This window comes from Ceratotherium simum, chromosome 19, assembly GCF_057802395.1.
Source record: "Ceratotherium simum simum isolate JZ-2026a chromosome 19, ASM5780239v1, whole genome shotgun sequence".
Lineage (NCBI taxonomy): Eukaryota > Metazoa > Chordata > Mammalia > Perissodactyla > Rhinocerotidae > Ceratotherium > Ceratotherium simum.
The window spans coordinates 23,913,096-23,931,472 of record NC_141918.1 but is presented as its reverse complement, the minus strand read 5'-3'; the positions used below and the strand labels follow the sequence as shown (position 1 = coordinate 23,931,472).

Sequence of the window (18,377 nt, the reverse complement as noted above, 5' to 3'; positions counted from 1 at the left end):
CGCAGGCGCTCTTAACCTGGGGCCCATAATGGGCCTTAGGGGTGTGTAAAGTGTCCGAAATGGTAACTTTGGTGGATTCGTCGAGTTCACTCAGAGCGTCAGAATCTGACCCCCAGAGAGGTGAAGAACCAGAGCTTTACCTGAAATCCGTAGTTCTCTTGTTCAATGAGATTTAACATGATTAGGATGCAGGTTCCAGGGGCCCATTTCGCGATTCGAATGCGTTGGGGTTGGGAGGGCCCAGGCCCCTGCATTGTTTACAAGCCCCCAGGTGAGTTTGGTGTGGCTGTGCATTCCTTCCTTTGAGACATCTTGGAGCACAAATAACTTTGTGCTCTTCCGTGTGGGGGAGTGGCCCACATGGCATCTGTGGCCGAGGAGAGTCTCATAACGTTTCCATCTCTTCCCCACCTTTCTGGGATGTTTCCTGGCTGTGGCTGAGTTTTACCCCCTTACGCCCCGCCGCAGGTCATTCACTGCAGCGGCTACCTGAAGATCCGCCAGTACAGTTTGGACATGTCCCCTTTCGACGGCTGCTACCAGAACGTGGGCCTGGTGGCCGTGGGCCACTCGCTGCCCCCCAGCGCCGTCACGGAGATCAAGCTGCATAGCAACATGTTCATGTTCCGCGCCAGCCTGGACATGAAGCTCATCTTCCTGGACTCCAGGTGGGTGGCCGGGGCGGCAGATGGGCGCCCCTAGCTAATGGGTGGCTCTGGTCAGTGAGCAAGAGCACGTGGTCGATCTTGGGAGCCCATTTTACAGACGAGGCGACTGATGGGCCCCTGTGAAGTTGAGGGTGGGCACCCGGGCCTGAGATGCTGTCTGGGGTGTAGGGGGCCCCGCCGCACTTGGCGCTCATCCCCCGGGGATTGCTCTCCGCAGAGTGGCTGAGCTGACGGGGTACGAACCTCAGGACCTGATTGAGAAGACTCTGTACCACCACGTGCACGGCTGCGACACCTTCCACCTGCGCTGCGCTCACCACCTGCGTAAGGCGCCATACTGCCCAGCGCTGGGCCAACCCCTGCGCATCCTGGCGGGCGGGGGTGGGGCATGATTTAAGTCCACAGCCCGAGGACGGGTGGGAGCCATCGTTGCCGAGTGGTGGTGGTGTGTGAGGCCGCTCCAACCCTGGGCCCCAACTCGTTTCTCTAACGTCCGCGGGTAGCTCACACAGGCCAAGGGCGAGTTTGCCGGCAAAATCCTCCCGGGAAGCGTCTTATTCTCTTATTGATATGCTTCCCCCAACTTAGACCTCACTAAAGGTGGGAACGAGAAGCGAAGCTAGACCTCTAGGCTCACCCGCGTTGACTCCCTTGGCTTTTGACACAGTTTTGCTTTGAGCTTAATCTCACGAGACAGGGAACATGAACGGCAGAGTTCGGCTGCCCAGACCCCGCCTTCCGTAGTTAGAAAATAGAATCGCAGAATCCCCCAAATTTAAGCATTTCCCGCTTTGTTAATGGTGAGGGACCGGAGGATTCAATGCAAATTAACAACACAATCAATTCGTTTTGGAATGTGCTGGTCGTCTCTCCCTCCAGCCGGGCGCGGTTATTAGGGCCCACAGGGGACCCGCACTCCCACCGCCAGGGATTGCATTTGGGGCCGGTCCAGAGCGGGCTCGTTCACACCTGCTGCCTTCTGTCTCTCCATCAGTGCTGGTGAAGGGGCAGGTGACCACCAAGTACTACAGGTTCCTGGCGAAGCACGGCGGCTGGGTATGGGTGCAGAGCTACGCGACCATCGTGCACAACAGCCGCTCGTCCAGGCCACACTGTATCGTCAGCGTCAACTACGTTCTCACGTGAGTGCAACCCGGGGACCCCTTCAGCCACTCCAGGCGACGCTGGTCTGGACGAGGGTGCAGGTGGTGCGCACGGTCGGGTTAGGCGAGTCTGGGGTCCACTGGGGACGCTGGTGTTAACCCCGAGTGCTGGCTGCGCTGGGAGGCGGCGGCTTGAGCACTTTCATCTTTATGAAGAGGCTTCCTTCGTTATATTCTGGAGAAAGATTTAGGAGTTTTCCATCCATAGTCTATATTTGCTTTCTACTCTCTCTCTTTTAACCTTTTAAGCGAACTCTGCATTAAATAAAACTTAATGCAGCAGAAAGGAAAAAAAAAAAGTGGAAAGGATCCGACGTACGGAGCCATTTATGGTTAACAAACAGGACATCTGTTTCACTTTTTCAAATCTGGGTTTGAAGTTCTTAATTTTAACCAGAGTCTCCAATCAAAGTTAAGAGTTCTGAGAGAGTGATTCTTTCCCTGAACCACAAACGGGGTTTAAGTGACCAAGAGGGTCTGACTTGAACCTTCAGAAAGCAAAGGGATCCGAGCTAATGCTGCGAGTCTTGGCCGGCGCCCAGGCCCCGTGCGTTGTGTGACGGAATCACTGGGTGAGGAGCCGGCCTCCTGGTGCCACCTGCGGGTGCGGCTGGCTGGGCAACTGCGGTGGCCGCATTTGAGGCTATTCTTTCTAGAAATAACAATCGTTTCTGGTCGCCGGTGTGGCCCCGCAGGCTGATCACGTGGCCTGGTGTGTGGCTGGTGAGGAAAGCACGTTCTGTATAATGTTTGCGAAAGTCGAATTGCTTAGGGTTGAAGCCTTCATGAAGAACCCTTTTGTGTGTGCAGTTCTTTTTTCATAGAGGTTGAAATTCTTGTGCTTTTAGGAGACCTCAGGAGTTATTTACTTTGGAAGCATTGACACCCCGGGGAACTTAGTAGAACTGCTCCTTTGACGTTAGGAAGTTGGTTAAGGGGTGCTATTGGAATCAGACTACCCTATAGGTGATGAGGACTAGATTCATTCCACCTTATTTCAAATTGCCAAATTAAAAATATAGTAGTTGGAAATGGTATGCTTGGCAATAAGACTGTTTACTCTGTGCCCTGTTTCATAAGAAAATTTAATTCAATGGACTTGGAAAATGAATTTGGTTTAGACAAGGATTCAGTATTCAAGAATAATAGCTGGTTATTAAGAAGAATCTTTTTATTTCTTTCATTTGAGTAAATGGTGTTAAAATAAATACTATTAGGTTGTTGTATTAGCAAGAAGGCTGTGGATTTTCATACAGAGCAGAAAACATATCAATATTTTAGGTATCATGAAACAAAACCATCTATTTTATGAATGCCATTTTTCACATTATTAAAATAAACATAAGAGAAAATGGCAAAGCATAGTTCATAAAAGAAGCCACTCTGTGAGGCAGAAGTATTAAAGAGTGAAAAATTATGTCTGCTTACCTTGGAAAGGAAATGGACATTCTTTAAGAAGGTGCTTTGTATGTCTGAGACATCATAGCATTATACATACACTGTTCTCTGGTGGGTGCCTGTGGTTAGTAATCATTTTTTATCAAACAGCAGGCTATATAGTCACACAGACCCATATAAATGATCAGAATGCAAGTTAGACTTCCCAATGGGTAAACTTAATTTATGTTTGGAGTCATTTTGAAATATTCTGTTTTGTTTTCCAGTGGATAAGTGTACTTTCTTTCTTCTGTTGACTCTGTCGTTCTTCACTTTACACACTTCTTCAGAGCGGCAGGATGAGGCTACCAACTTTACATCTGATTAAAATGATGTAATGAGGATAAATGACTTACAGAAGGAAAAAATGGCATGGCACACGTTTCTCTGAATGTTTTATTCCTCTGAATGAAAATAGAAATAAACACACAGAAGCACACAAGATGAAAAGCTGAAATTGATGACCCTTTTATGAGTCTCGGCTCCAGTTCTTTGTATAAAAATTTTTAGGACAATTTTTATGGCTGCAAATGTGGAAACTGCCTTAGATGAAATGCCATCAAGTGGCCCTGTGTGTGTTGACAGGATTTTCATAATAAACAGGTTGCAGTTTGTTTGATGTGTATATCACACATCTGGCTGGAAGTTACTAATTTACATTGTCTTAGCAAATTAAATAGATGACTATTGATTCTCTATGGGAGCACTGAACTCCCACATACATTTGTTTTCGGAGCTAGTTCTCTATGAAGCCTGAGAGTGATAAGTGAACTCTTTCCAAATACACCACCTCAAACAATGTCCTTAAAACCACAAGCCCGCCAAATAATTTGACAAGCCAGATGTTTTCCAAATTTAGACATTTTAATAGCATACGTTTTGAAGGGATTTTCATGTTATGAAAGTAGAGAGAATTTAAAATAAGCATTGGTCAAATGAAGGTGTGGCATTTTGGGGGAAGCTACATTCATAAGAAGCTTATTTATCCAATTTCCTAATGATAAATTTATTGTTGAAATTAAAATATGCCTAGAAAAATAAGTCATTATTATCTAACAAAAGCAGTGATGAATAGAAATAGTCAGTTACCTTGTTTTAAGAAGCAGTTGCAACAGTGCATATAGGAATTTTAGTGGCAGTGGTGTATGACAGGTGCTTTTGCTGACTTTTGTATGACCCCCATACAAAATGTTGGTGTTCTGAAAATCTGTAGAGGAGAGTGAGAAGACACTATGATTAAATTTTTAAAATTCTCTTAGTTTTTCTCTGGGTCCTTGACGTTGCCTGAAGCTTCTATAGCTCTTCATTAAAACTCCAAAAAAGCCACGCAAAAAAAGCCCAAACCAAAAAACTACCCCATTCATGATTTTCTATAAGACGATACCTTGTTCGCTTTATGTTCCATTAAAAAAATTTTTTGCAAATTTTGAGTGCCAGTAGGCTTTGAAATAAGTGTTAAGTATGACAGGCCCAGCTCCCTGGTTATTTTCGAGAGGACAGGTGAATGGAGTTAGTGTCTAGTAACAGTGAATGTTGGGAAAAGTCTGGAAAAATATGAAGAGTAAAAGAAAAGCATACTGTGTAAAACCTAAGTAATTTTCTTGATTTCATGTTTTCTTGAGTTTAATTGGTAATATTAATTATTCACAGCCAGTTCAGATGGAAAACAGTACTTAACGTGAAGAAAATTAAAAATGTAGAATACTCAGTAAACTATAAAAAATAATTTCTAAGAAAATGAAGAGTCTTGATTCTCTTTATGTTTTTAAACTTCATATGTTTTAGAAAGAAAATTTTTAAAACCTACTTTTAAGGATAAACCAATGAGGTATAAAAATCCCATTTTAAAATATTTTAAAACATAAAATTTTCAAACATACAAAAAAGTTGAAAGAATAGTCCAATGAATATCCACACACACATCGTCTATAATATATGCCATATTTGCTTTATGTCTCTACCTATATGCATGTCTATTTGTATATGCACTTTTTTCTCTACTGAGTCATTTCAAAGTAAACTACAGACATGAGACTTCATCCTTAAATAGCATTTTCCTACGTAGTCACTGTATCATTTATGATGGCACATTTAAAGTGTTCAAAATTACTGTGTGTAGAAGGTTGCAAAAATATACGTGCGGTCTAGTTTACTGATGCCATGAAAAACAATCTGCCACTGAAATTCATCAAGTACTTGTTGTATGAACTCAATTAGGCTGATTGATAGATGATATTTTGTGCGAGGACGTCTGTAGGATACGGTTGTAAATGTTAGTGTATTTTAAACTAGACTTCTAATGAGAATTGTAAGTTAATGCAATTCTGATATTTGCCTGGAATGTAAGAGAGAGATTTCGAGAGTGATTTGGTAATTTTGGAATCAGACAGATTTAATATCTTCAACAATTTTTTCCTGGTAAAGAAGGTTCTCTGCTTGTTTATTTCCTAAGTTTCAGATGGAACATTGTTTTAGTGGAAAATCTACTTGCTTTATAGTGATTCACTGAACCCATAGAAGGAAGTAATTTTCTGTGTTAAAATTTCTGTTTCAGTGTTACAAAAAACAGAACAAATAGAGACAATTTACATTAGTGATCTATATGAAACTTGCTATCTACTAAATAACCCTTTTGAATTTGTAGAAGAGTTAGGGCAAATGCCATTAATCGGCATATTGGCAAATGCCAATACTTCCTTCATGTAAAAGAAAAACAAGGGTCTCTACGTTGTAATTATTGCAGGTCACATGTTTGTTCTTCTTTGCATAAAACCGTTATAGTTCTCACAATTGAAAAGGACTTTTAAATGTTAACACATTCTGTGAATATAAAATCTTATGCATCCTTACCATAAAGCAGCAAACATTAAAATATGCTCATATTAGTTTGCTCTTTCAAGTGTATTAATAGTTCTGAGTTAATTTGGTTATTTAAATTTTAAAAAATTATGAATTTTAAGGTGCAGTCATATTATTATTCTACTAAGACATTTTAGAAAATGCTTTTTGAAAACGTGATCAATATGTATAGTTATAGGAATAGATTTCTTTTTTTTGGTTAGCAAAACCACTCTTTTATATTATAAATAATGTCAAATGAAGCGCCTTTTGACTTTGCAAGCTACAGCAAAATATAAAATAATTTACTCTCATGCCTCGGATCTGTGGAGCATTTGTTGCGTAGGTTTAATTTTTTTGATCATTAAAAATAATAATCATGCGCTAATGTATACCCATAAATTAGATTTGATCCTCAATTATGTTTCATCTTTATTATGATAATATTGACCATCAAACCCCCAGTTGTCCTTTTCAAATGATCTTACATGTCACTGAATGATTATAGAAACAAGTTGAAGACACATATGTATTAATAGTAATTTATAACAACCAACACTATTAATAGTAATTAATAGTAGTTTTATAACCACCAAAACACTTTATTGAAAGAAAGAGCTGGGAGACTTAATTTTAAGGTACAGAATACCAGCACTCACTTAAATAATCTCATTCTTTACATACTTTTCACTTATCATTTTTAATCAAAATGATCTGTTTTAGTTTTGAATTCACCATTTACGCTCAAACTTTGTATTTTTTCCCCAAATGCTGAATACATATTTCTTTCAAAGTGCCACCACGTTCATTACCTAATTGGTTCCTTTGACAGCTCTGCATGGTGGTTGGGGCAGAGATCACACTCCTCATCTTCTAGATAAGGAAACTGAGATCAGATATGTGAGTAAGTGGTGAAGCCAGGAGTAAAGCCTGGGGTGTCTACTCCTGCTGTATCCTGAGGTTCTCTGTGTGGCGGTGGGAGTCAGGGATGGTTGTGGGGAGAAAATATCTGGGAGAGAGGGATGGATTTAAATGAACAAGGCCTGTAGTGTTCAGCCCACCCAAGTTCAGGATAGACTTTCATCTGACTCATGATGAAAGATTAAAAGCTGCCTCTGTATTGCTGCTTCACAAGTATGTACAGATATTAACAATTTAGTGGTTTAAATGTGGCCGTGCTATCTCCTCAGTGAGATTCAATGAGGAATATCTCATTTTTTTCCTCATGTCTCACTAAGGACATTTTCATTTTGTAAGAAAAAATGTGGCTTGCAAACGTTTTAGTTTTTTTTTACTGAATTGCTTGCGTCTAGATTACACAGATATATTATTGCTATTACTAATTATTTCATTTCTGCAACCAGATTTAATATTTTATGTTCTTGTTAAACAAAACTGTTAAACCAAATGTCAGTGGATTGGCAAGCCATGTCATCCTTTTTATCAGACGAGGCACAAATTACCTCCTGTGGCAGCGGGGTATTTCCTAGATGGTGTGTGTGTGTGTGTTGGGGTGAGGGAGCATTGGCCCTTCTCTGTTTTTGAGGGAGAATGTCAGGAAGGTTGTCCCCTGCAGACTCTGTTCAGGGGCTGGGGATGGAGAGCTTCCCAGCATGCTCTGGGTAGGTGTGTCATCCTCTGGCCCTTTGGCAATGCCCCTATTGGGCTGCTTCCCCCTCCCCAGGCCTCTCGGGCCTCCACTCTTTCCTTTGTTGTGGCTCTGACCTGAAGGGCACAAGACGTCCCCTTTAGTTCTGGGGTGGAGGCCACTTGGTGTGTGCTAAATGACCAGCCTGACCTCTCTTCTCTGGCTGTCTGTTAGCCTGGCTGTTGGCGGGGAAAGTGTTCTGATCTTTGAGTCACATCATGGAAAACATGGATCCTTACCTTATTTGAAGGCAGGGATTCATACATGTTATTGTGAATGGATGGACAAATTCAAATGAGGCTTTACTTGAGCTCCAGAAAAGCATGTTTTGTCTTCTGACTTAGTCTATTCATGTGGCGAACACTGTTATGTTTGGTACAAGATGTGTGTTGGGGGGGGTGGGGGAGGGAGATTATGCATATCTTGATAGTTTAGTAAAAGGCTGCTACTGTTTTCCCCTTATCCAATGCTTCCCTCTCTGTTCTCTGTTCTCATTGGCTTGTGACATCTTTCTAGATGAGCAGATAGTGAAAGAAAATTCATTTGGGTTGAAGGGCTGGTTTCTGTGCTTAAGCCATCACACAAAAAGGATTGGTTGGAGTTTAGATGAAACCTGGAAATACCTGAGTGCCTATCAGTGGAGGAATTTGACATTCTGCCTTGTCTGGGAGTAACTTACCCCTACTTCCCTTCCCCTGCCTCAGGATTCCAAGGTCCAGGGAGGTGGCAGGGGAGAGAGGTGACCCATGGTGATGCCAGGGCCAATGGGGCTGAGAGGGGAGCTGACTTTTGTAGGACATTCACAACCTTTGGAGTCTGGCTGAATCTGGCCCATCTGTTTACCCTCTGTGACTTTTACTCCAGGAAGTTATATGATAGTAGGATCGTGATTTTGTTTTTATAAAAACCCACAGTATCATTCGAAGCAACCTGCGAGGGAAAGGCATGGGCTTTGCTGTGAGACAGATCTGGGTTCAGATCATGGCTCTGCTGCATAACAGCTGTAAGACTGAGCAGGTCACTCTGCCCCTTGACTTTCTGTTTTCCCATCTGTGAAATGGGGACTGTGGATCCACCTTTTAAGGCTCAAGGAGGATTAAATGAGATAATGTATATATAGCACAGTATCTGGCAGAAAGCACATGTCCAAAATATCTTGACGGTTGTTATTAGCTCTTGCCAATTATATGATGTCAACTGAAATACTTTGAAAGGGGATAAATAGTTCCCTCTGTACCTTGAATTTCTAGATTCTCAAAGCCACAAATTTAAGTGTTTGTTTTCTCCTCCTTCACCAGTCCCTCAACACATCTACCTCCAAGCATTGTGCTCTTTGTGTGTGGTGGTGTCTGCAGTCCCGTACGGCTCCCCTGTTTTTCACTGCTGTCATTGTATACTCTATGGGCGGCTGAGATTTCTGCCTGGAGGGAGGTAAGCCAGTGTTTACCCAGTGCCTTCTTTGTGCCAGGCGAGATGGAAGGTGCTTTCCGTAGGTTACTGTCCTAGGGAAAAAGAAGGTTCTAAGAAACTAAGCTTTTATCAACTGTCTAAGGTTAATTGAGTTGGAACCAGTGTTTTGTCAACCCTGCCAGTGTCAGTAATTATAGTTTAAAGGGAATAAAACATGCAACACTGGCGTTTTTGATGGTATTCAGTGGGGCCTCTTGTATATTCCCTTCACTCCACATGGACTGGGTATCGCTAGTGTTTCACAAAGTGTGGCAGGTTACAATGATTTATTGCCTGAATACATGAAGCAGAAGTCTTGGCATCTCTCGAGTAGTTTATAGTTTAGCTGGCAAAGTAGAAGAGTTCTATTTAAATATTTAAGAACTCAGATTAGCACCGTTTGAAATGATATGGTGCACTTGTGCTATCTGCTGAGGGAGCAGAATTCAAAGGAGCTTGAAGTGGGGGTGAAGCTATTGGGGAAGGAGCAGAATTTTAAGGGTTGGAAGCAGAGGTAGGGTCTTTTGAGATGGGCAAGCGACTTATATGCATTTGTCACATTGTTCTTTTTCCATAAGTATCCCTTATAACACAATTAGTATCACTCTTCCGAATAGATTCAACAGTTCTTGTCTCGCTGCTCTCGTCTAAGCTGGGTTTTCTTTCCTTCTGTATTTCCTTTACCTTGAACTTTCTGTTGGAATTGAGCATGTTCCATCAGCACTGGATACTATTTTCCCTAAGGCTCTTATCTTTCCCAAATTAGTGCTGGTATATCTTCACCATATTCACCTGACTTGAGTAATAAATATATGTTTTTTAGCATCTAGGCATAGAACACAGTTTTTAAAGTTTTAAAGGATGTCAGTATTCTGAATTGAATGTAAAAACTTACTGAAATGAATACACAGTGATAACAATATTTAATGGTTATATTTTAAAAATTATTTGTAGGAAGCAAATGTGAGGGATACCTGAACACTAGCAGACTGGAGGAGAAGGAGGTAGAAAGTAGCCACATACACGGTTGGTTCCAGATTTGCAGGACCAGAAGGCCTCCCCAGTGCCGCGTTTGACGTCATAATCCTACTGCCATTAGAATGTGATGCCACCTAGGCTTTTTAGTGCGATGTTTCAAAGCCTGATAAACATAGGGATGCATTACAAGATGTTTGAAAAATGTCTTATGAAATGAGGTATCACTACATTTTATTTTGCAACATAGCCTATTAGTTAAGAGCTTGGGCTAGGGGTCTATCGCCTGTTCAAATCCTGCTGCTGCCACTCACTGGCTCTGTGACTGCGGCAAATGGTTTAACTTCAATATCTATTTTTTTCCGAAATCTGTAAAGTGCAGGTAATAATAATATCTACTTTACAGAATCGTTGTGAACATTAAATGAGATAACTTGTGAGGTTCTTGCCACTGTGCCTGACACAAAGAAACATCTAGTAAACGTGAATTATTAGGGTGGTTTTTTAAGTAAAATTGAATACAATAATTTTTGGCCTACCAATAAACACAAAATCAATGTCTGTGAGTCTTTGGGCTGAAGGAGCGAGAGCATGAGTCTTAGGAAGGCAGAAGGTTGCCCGAGAATGAGAAATCACCGATCATTCTGATACATCTGGAAAGGCTTGTTAGATCCTCCTTCAGTAAGTTAGGACTAGTAGGTTTTAAAATACTCATCAATGATTTGTTGAGCACCTATCCTGTGTCAGGCACTGTGCCAAGTTCTAGGAACATCAAAATGAATAAGGCTAACTCCAGGAAAAAGAAATAAGCCCACGTCCACACTGTATCCTAGCTTGATTTCCCCATAGGCTTGCTGATGACTGAGATTCCTTCCTGGAGGGAAGCACTTCCATCACAATTAGAAAGTAGAGAGCCCCGAAGGGTCTTGGCACTGTTCCGGTCACCTCTGGGGAATAAAGTTGCAGGTGTGGTCAGACTCGCCTCTGGTTAAATGGTGGGGAGTGAATGGAGGCGGTAGAAGGAGCTGGGCCTCTGGGGAGGGGTGTGTGTCTGTGTGTGTGGTGAGGGAGATCATGATTGGCAGCAAAACAACTGGTTGCAGGCTAAGAAGTCCAACTTGAACTCTCAGGAGGATGTTGCCCAGAGTGGGCCCTGTGTATCTCATTACCCCAGCCAGAGAGAGAGCAGTTGTGTCTGAATGATGTTGAGCTGAGTTTTCTCTGCTTTGAAGGGGATTTTTGAATACGTTTGGGGTTGACTTCTATTAGAATTATGATCTCAGCAAATTTTTAAATTGAAGAATCACCCTAGATTCAAAATAGTCTTTGCAGACTTACTACATTTTTAAAAATGTTGCTAATTATTTTGGGTTTTTGTAGTGTTTTTTACTTTTCTTTTGTAAGGGGTAATTCCCAGGCATTGCTGCCTTGCCCTGGAGAGACTGGAAGATGACTGTCAGCTCCACGATGAAGGAAGGGTGGAAGGTGCTCTGTCTGTTGCTATACTTAGAAAGGTTGGGGAGTAAGAAGACATTTGAGGGGCTGCTACTTTGTGCCAGAGGCTCAGAGAGGCCAAGTGACTTAGTCAATACAACACAGCTAATGAGTGGGCATACCAATTCAAGGCCAGGACTCCAGTGCCCATCCTATTTCCTCTTTGGCCTGTTGTCTTCAAGTAGGTAATATTTTACTAGGGTGAACCATATGAAATTAATTATACATTAAAACAGTCCAATATTGTCAATTTCATATGATTCCACCCAATATTTAGGAAGTAATATGACCTTTGCAGAGATTTTGCAAAGGTCTATGAATAGTTTACTCTCTTGTTCAATATGAGGTCTCCACAAAGTGACTCAATTGCTTTACAGGTCGGGTGTACTCAGAACTTAGTCCACTGCCGTGCAATATGGTCACCCCCTTGGCCCGACTCCATCTCCCTTCACCAGTTTAAGCATCAACAGTTATGACATTTTCACAAAACAGCAATCCATAAGCATCACCATAGACATTATTTTGTTTAGAACCCCTAATATTTTACCAGGATTCAAATGGGAGCTGCTGTCTTTCCTAGAAGGATATTTTTACTTTGATTGATTGCTAAATAGATAGAGCCTGTGAAAGGATCTTTTTCTTTTCCTGGGGATTTCTTGTTCAAACAGAATTTGTTGTATCCACATCAGTAAAGCCGTGCTAACGTGGGCTGCTGGCCAGATCGTGGAAATAGCCTCATTATATTGAACTGGATGTCATAATGGTACCCATTAAGGTGGGATTCTCTCTTGTGTTTGTACTTTTAAACCCAAGTCCCTTGCCACTTTTTACATCTCTCTGAGAACAGCAACATTCTCTGCTAATGCAATCTGAGAATGTGCTGTCTCTTGCCTCCTCCTACTGAAAACCATTACAAACATAGAATCCTTGGTTCTGAGCATTTTTAGGGGTTTGTGGCTTGCTGCTGCTCTCAGTCATTCATTTTCCTCTCTGTGCTTGTGACAACTATAGTGTGTTCTGGTGGCTGAAGGTAAGAACCCATGAGATTTACTTCTTTCAACACTCCCATTAATTGATATTGCTGTCCAAATATACGACAGGAAAAAAGCAGGTTTTTTTTTTTTTGCAGCACTAACCAAATGCAACACAAGGCTTTTCGTTTTAATTTTTATAAGCTGTTAAGAGACTAATAGTGTTGGAAGTCACAGCATTTCTATTAGCTGTTGAAATCTTACTATAGCCCCGCCAAAGTGAAGCATTTGTTGTGCTGGATTTGGGTAATGGACCCCTGCAGGGTTATAGCGCAGGAATGCTGGAAGGATGGAGCCCACAAAGGGGAGGGCAGGGTGGGTGTCAATTTCATTCCTGCAATTAGAGCAATTAGAGAAATAGCAAAAGGCAGGGTAGCATTTTATTGTGAGGGCTAATTGAAAACCAGGGGAAAATATTTTGAGATGCTGCATGGCATTTTACATTATAATCTCCTTTCTATTTGTGTCTCTTCTCAGTTGACTAGATAGGACCTTCATTATAAACAAATTTCTATTGTTAGAGTCGGCTTAGTTTCTGTTGCTGTAATTAAGTGGATGGTAAGAAATGTTGTAGAGTGTAGTCCTCTCTATGGCAAACTGGGGATGGTTCTTGCATTCACTCAGTATTTCCCCAGTGCCAGGCTCTGTGGTAGGACTATGCTGTGACCAAGACAGACAAAGTCCCTACCCCCATGGGGTTAAATTTTAGTGGGAAGAAACTGTACTTTTAAACAAATAAATATGTGGTATAATGTTAGGAAATGAAAGAGAAAAAATTAAGCAGGACAAAGAGATGCAAGTGGCTAGGGAAGGCCTCTCTGAAGACTCCTGAATGAAAGGAGGGAGGCAGCCATACTGAGACCTGCAAGGAGAGCATTCCCATCAGTGGAAGCAAGTGCAAAGGCCCTGAGGTGGAAACCAGCTGGCACGTTGATGAATGGAGAAGGTCACTGTGGCTGGAGCAGAGAAAGGGAGGGGAAGAGCAGAAAGAGATGTTGCTGGAATAGTCAGAGTCAGATCATGGGTCTTGAGGGCTTTCAGAAGCCCTTGGAGAGTTTTGAGCAGAGGCATGGCACGAGCTAATTTAAGCTCTGAAAAGATCATTCAGGCTGGTGTGGAGAATAGGCTTTGGAGAGGGTGGATGGTAGAGGCAAGGACACCAGTTGGGAAATGATTTTAATCGTCTGTGTGAGGGAAGATGGTGGCTTGAAAGAGGGAGGTGGTGGTGGAGCATCAGATTCAGGATATCTTTTGAAGGTAGATGGATGGGGTTTGCCGACGAATTGATATGAGTTGTGAAAAAATGGGAGGAGTCAAGAACAGCACCTAGATTTTTAGCCTGAGCCACTTGAGTGAATAGTGGGAAGGAGTGGATCTGTAGGCAGAGGCAGCAATCACGGGTTCTGTGTGGGCATCTTTGGTTTGAGATGCCTGTCATTCACTAGAGTGGGAATGTCTGGTAGGCGGTTGGGTCTGGGTGTCTGGCGTGGAGAGGTCTGGGCTGGACAATGGGGATCATCAGCGTATGGCATTTAAAGCCAGCAGAGTGGAGGAGCTCGCTGGAGAGTGGGTGTTATTGGAGAAGAGAAGCAACCTGAATACCAAGCCCGGTGGCTCTCCAGTGTGATGGAGTCTTCAGGGACAGGAGGTGCCCAAAAGGAGGCTAAGAGGAAGCAAGCAGTCAGGGAGTAGTTGGGTGAAAGATATGCAGGGAGGTCAGGCCCTGGAGAAGTGTGAAGCTTGAATTGTTCCCTCCCTTTTCAGTGGTTCTCCATCTTCTCTTTGGTCCCCTTTCACCTGATGCCTTTAGTTTTTTTCATCCCAGATAACAACTGCTCTAGGTCTCAGAGTGTGGTTCCCTGACTGGCAGCCTCAGCCCTACCCAGGAACTTGTTAAAAATGTAAATTGATGGGCTCCACCCTAGACGTACAAATGAGAAACTCTGAGAGGTGGAGCCCAGCCAGCTGTGTGTTAATAAACTCTTCAGGCGCTTCTGACACTCGCTGAAGTTTGAGAACCACTGCTCTAGGGAAAGGAGCTGAGAAACTGAATCAATGAAAGATAACAGATGAGGTTTACTCTATTATCTCTTTCTGGGCCATCTGTTTAAAGCCAAAGAAATAAATATCTAGTGGTAGATTTTAAGTATCAGTAGACCATTATTTATTTATTTATTTTAAAGATTTTATTTATTTATTTTTTCCCCCCAAAGCCCCAGTAGATAGTTGTATGTCATAGCTGCACATCTAACTTCTAGTTGCTGCATGTGGGACGCGGCCTCAGCATGGCTGGAGAAGCGGTGCATCGGTGCGTGCCCAGGATCCGAACCCGGGCCGCCGGCAGCAGAGCGCGCGCACTTAACCGCTAAGCCACAGGGCTGGCCCTCGGTAGACCATTATTGAGACATCTTCATGGGGGCCCTGGAAACTTCTCAAGCCCTACAAATCATAAAAGCAGGCAGCTGCCTATTCTGTCTTTGGTAATGGACCCTATTGATAACTATATATTCTGTAGAGTATTATACAAGCTCTCTGACTCCAAATATAGAGACAATGAAAATTTTGGCATTTTGGTGGGCAATCCAAAATCTCTAACAACAATTCAGAACTTATTTTGTTTAAACACAATTTATCTCCCAGGCAATTTTAAATAGTGTCTGAATACTGAAGCACATAATAATAATAATAATAATAATAATGGCAGAAGATTTGTTGAATTGTGAATTTTTGTTCATAAAATACATCTCAAATTTATTTTAGCCGTTTAAATAATAGAGTTTAATGTATATTTAGACAAGCATTACAGTAGTAAGGGCTTAAGGAGATTAGAAATAAATTAATCCAATTAAAGAACATGTCTGTGAGGTTTGATATGTCATAGGTATGAATGAATTGTTTGCACAGCAGCTGTAAAGAAACCATTAATGATTAACTGTCTAGAAGAGGTTTAATCAAGAATAAATGCTATAGGACATATTTTAAAATATTTAAGTTAAACAAATGAAGATTTGAGCATTTGAAAACATCACATCACGCCATCATTTTTGCTACATCTTTTCCTCGGGAGTTCAACGTCTGAGTTTCTACTTTTCTGTTATCTGCAGAAATGTCAGTGCCTTTGTGTTTTGCAGAAAAGGCAGAGCTTCCAACAGTGCATGAGGTTTGGCCTTTTGGGTCTCCCCACACGAGGCCCTGTGGGGGAATTTGGGGACCCCACGGCCTTGAGTATGGGATTCAGATTTCCCAGTGTTGGAGGAAGATTATTTCTTAAGATTACCGGTACCTTTTCTGTTCCTGGAGTTTGTGGAGTTGAAAATAGGAAGTGTGCTTATTTCGCGTCTCTGCCAGAGGATATTTTTAGGGTTTAAGAAGCAGCTTTGTAAGAGTCAGAAGAACTAGGTGGGAAAGCTGTTCCTGTGAGAACAAAGCTTCAACCACATATAAGGTGGTAGATGATGGGTTCCTCCATTACTAGTTATCTTAGGTATTGGGAGGGTTCTAAAGGGAACATATGTTTGAAAAACCTCAGCTTAATAAATGACAGTGAAGTTGAGGGGGATGGACATTGAGGGTGGGGAAGTGGGAAAGAATGGAAGGAGATGGAAAAGGGGGGCCAGAATAATGTGTGTGCCTTTTGTTTTCAATTGCTTGAAAATTTTAAGAGAAAAACTTTGTTGATATTAGCATCACTTTTTCTTTCTTTATATTTGACTTTTTTTTTCTAGACGTGGGCTACAATTAGGGGTTCTGATTATGGGACAGGAGACTGACAGTTTTTAATTTATGCCTTTGGTGAAAAAGGCAGCGCATTTTGCATTTAATTTGTTCAGATCTAACCTTTAAACACCAGCATCCCCCAGCCCCCCACCTCAAGAAAATAAGAAACAGAAAAGCCGAAAGATCAATAGAATTTGGAACTTAGACCTGGAAGATTCACAGATACACCTAAAACTTTAGTAGCTAGCTATAGAATGAATTTCTGAGCATAAAAAATGAAGTTCCTTGGAATAAGACAAGTGGCCCCAAAGTAGGGTTTACTCTGTTTAAACCATAACAAATATGCCATCTATAACTCACATGAAACTAAATTGTTTTAAGAAACTACATGGCAAGAGTTTCTTTTTTTCAATTAGAAGTAATAATTTAAGTTATAGTCTCCAAAGAAGGAAACATAAAGTCATATACTTCGCAGGAAAGCCTGCAGAGACATAATTCTGTAAGGTAGGGAGAGTGGAAAATAGATCAGAAAGTAAGAGAAATGAATAGGCACTCAGAGCATATGGACATTGGGATATTTAGAAATTATAAATGACGTGCCTGAGAAGTTGAACCTATGGGGAAAGAAGTTTAGTAGCGTTTTCTCTTTTGTAATTTAATATTATTCACAAAGAAGAAACCTTGAAGAAGAAATTCAGAAATCATTTCAATATGAAGTAGGAGTACCTGAAATTTGCCTCATTAGTGTTTTTTTTAAAGAATATTTTTCTGATTATAAATGTTTCTATAATAATACATGTTTATTATAGAAAAAGTTAAGATAATGCATTAAAGATATAGAACATCTTTAATCTATTTTCTAGATATCCACTGTTGACATTTTTATGTTTTGCCTCCTACTGCACATGTACGATACGTGTTAATTTAAAGAGAGATAAATTTCCACTTTATCAATAGTATTTTTTGTTGTTGTTGAGGAAGATTTGCCCTGAGCTAACATCTGTGCCAATCTTCCTCTATTTTGTATGTGGTCGCCACCACAGCATGGCTGATGAATGGTGTAGGTCTGCGCCCAGGATCCAAACCCGCGAACCCAGACTGCCAAAGCAGAGCATGCTGAACTTACCCACTACACCAAAGGGCCAGCTCCCCAATAGTATTTTTTATGTCATTAGAGTGAAACAGTTGAATGACTGCATAATATTTTTTCACGTGGGTATACCATAATTAAGTAATGCTTCTATTGTTGGTTCTTATTTATTTACAATTAAATATAAGAAATTATGCTGATAAGCATTCTTGCATATAGACTGATATTTATCTGTGATTATTTTCATAAGATATTCCTAGAAGTGGAATTACTAGATTTAAGGTTTGAATATTCTTAAGACTCTTGATAAATAATGCCAGTTTACCCTCTTACCAGTAATATATAAGAATGCTCATTTATTTCACCTTATCTTCATTGAGATTTATTGTCATTTAAAAAATCTTTGTCAATTTGAAAGGCAAAAATGACATCTGATAGCTGCCTTAATTCGTATAGGTTATTACTCATGAGACTAAATCTTTAAAAGGTTCTCAGCAATTTGTGCATTGTTTACATCCTTTTCTTATTTTTCTATTGCAGAGATATTGTATTTATTATTGATTTGTAGAAGTTATTTCTATGGGGGTTTAAAGTGCTACTCCTCCTCACTTCTTCAATATGATTGTAATAGTTCCAAATAAATGGTTGAGGATAAAATTAATTTATTATTCTAGTTTGCCTAAATATCACATATGCCATGCCTGAATTATAACTTGATAAAAAATAAATGCATTGTATTCATGTACATAACACTAAAACAATAGCATATAATTTATTTCTTTGACTTGGAATCTCACAGAATTTCGGAATGACCATTATTAATTATAATCTGGGAATTTAAAAATCTCTCACATAAATTTGCTTACT

General features: G+C 41.0%; 1 protein-coding gene across 1 annotated transcript in view; it reads left to right on the top strand.

The window, feature by feature from the left end:
• SIM1 (SIM bHLH transcription factor 1) overlaps nucleotides 1–18,377 on the top strand; it is a 62,529-nt gene that overhangs the window by 14,157 nt on the left and 29,995 nt on the right. The window contains exons 6-8 of the mRNA XM_004422153.3: nucleotides 469–668; nucleotides 886–992; nucleotides 1,663–1,810. Of these exons, the coding sequence (XP_004422210.1) occupies nucleotides 469–668; nucleotides 886–992; nucleotides 1,663–1,810 (455 nt within the window). The remainder of the gene's footprint in view (nucleotides 1–468; nucleotides 669–885; nucleotides 993–1,662; nucleotides 1,811–18,377) is intronic.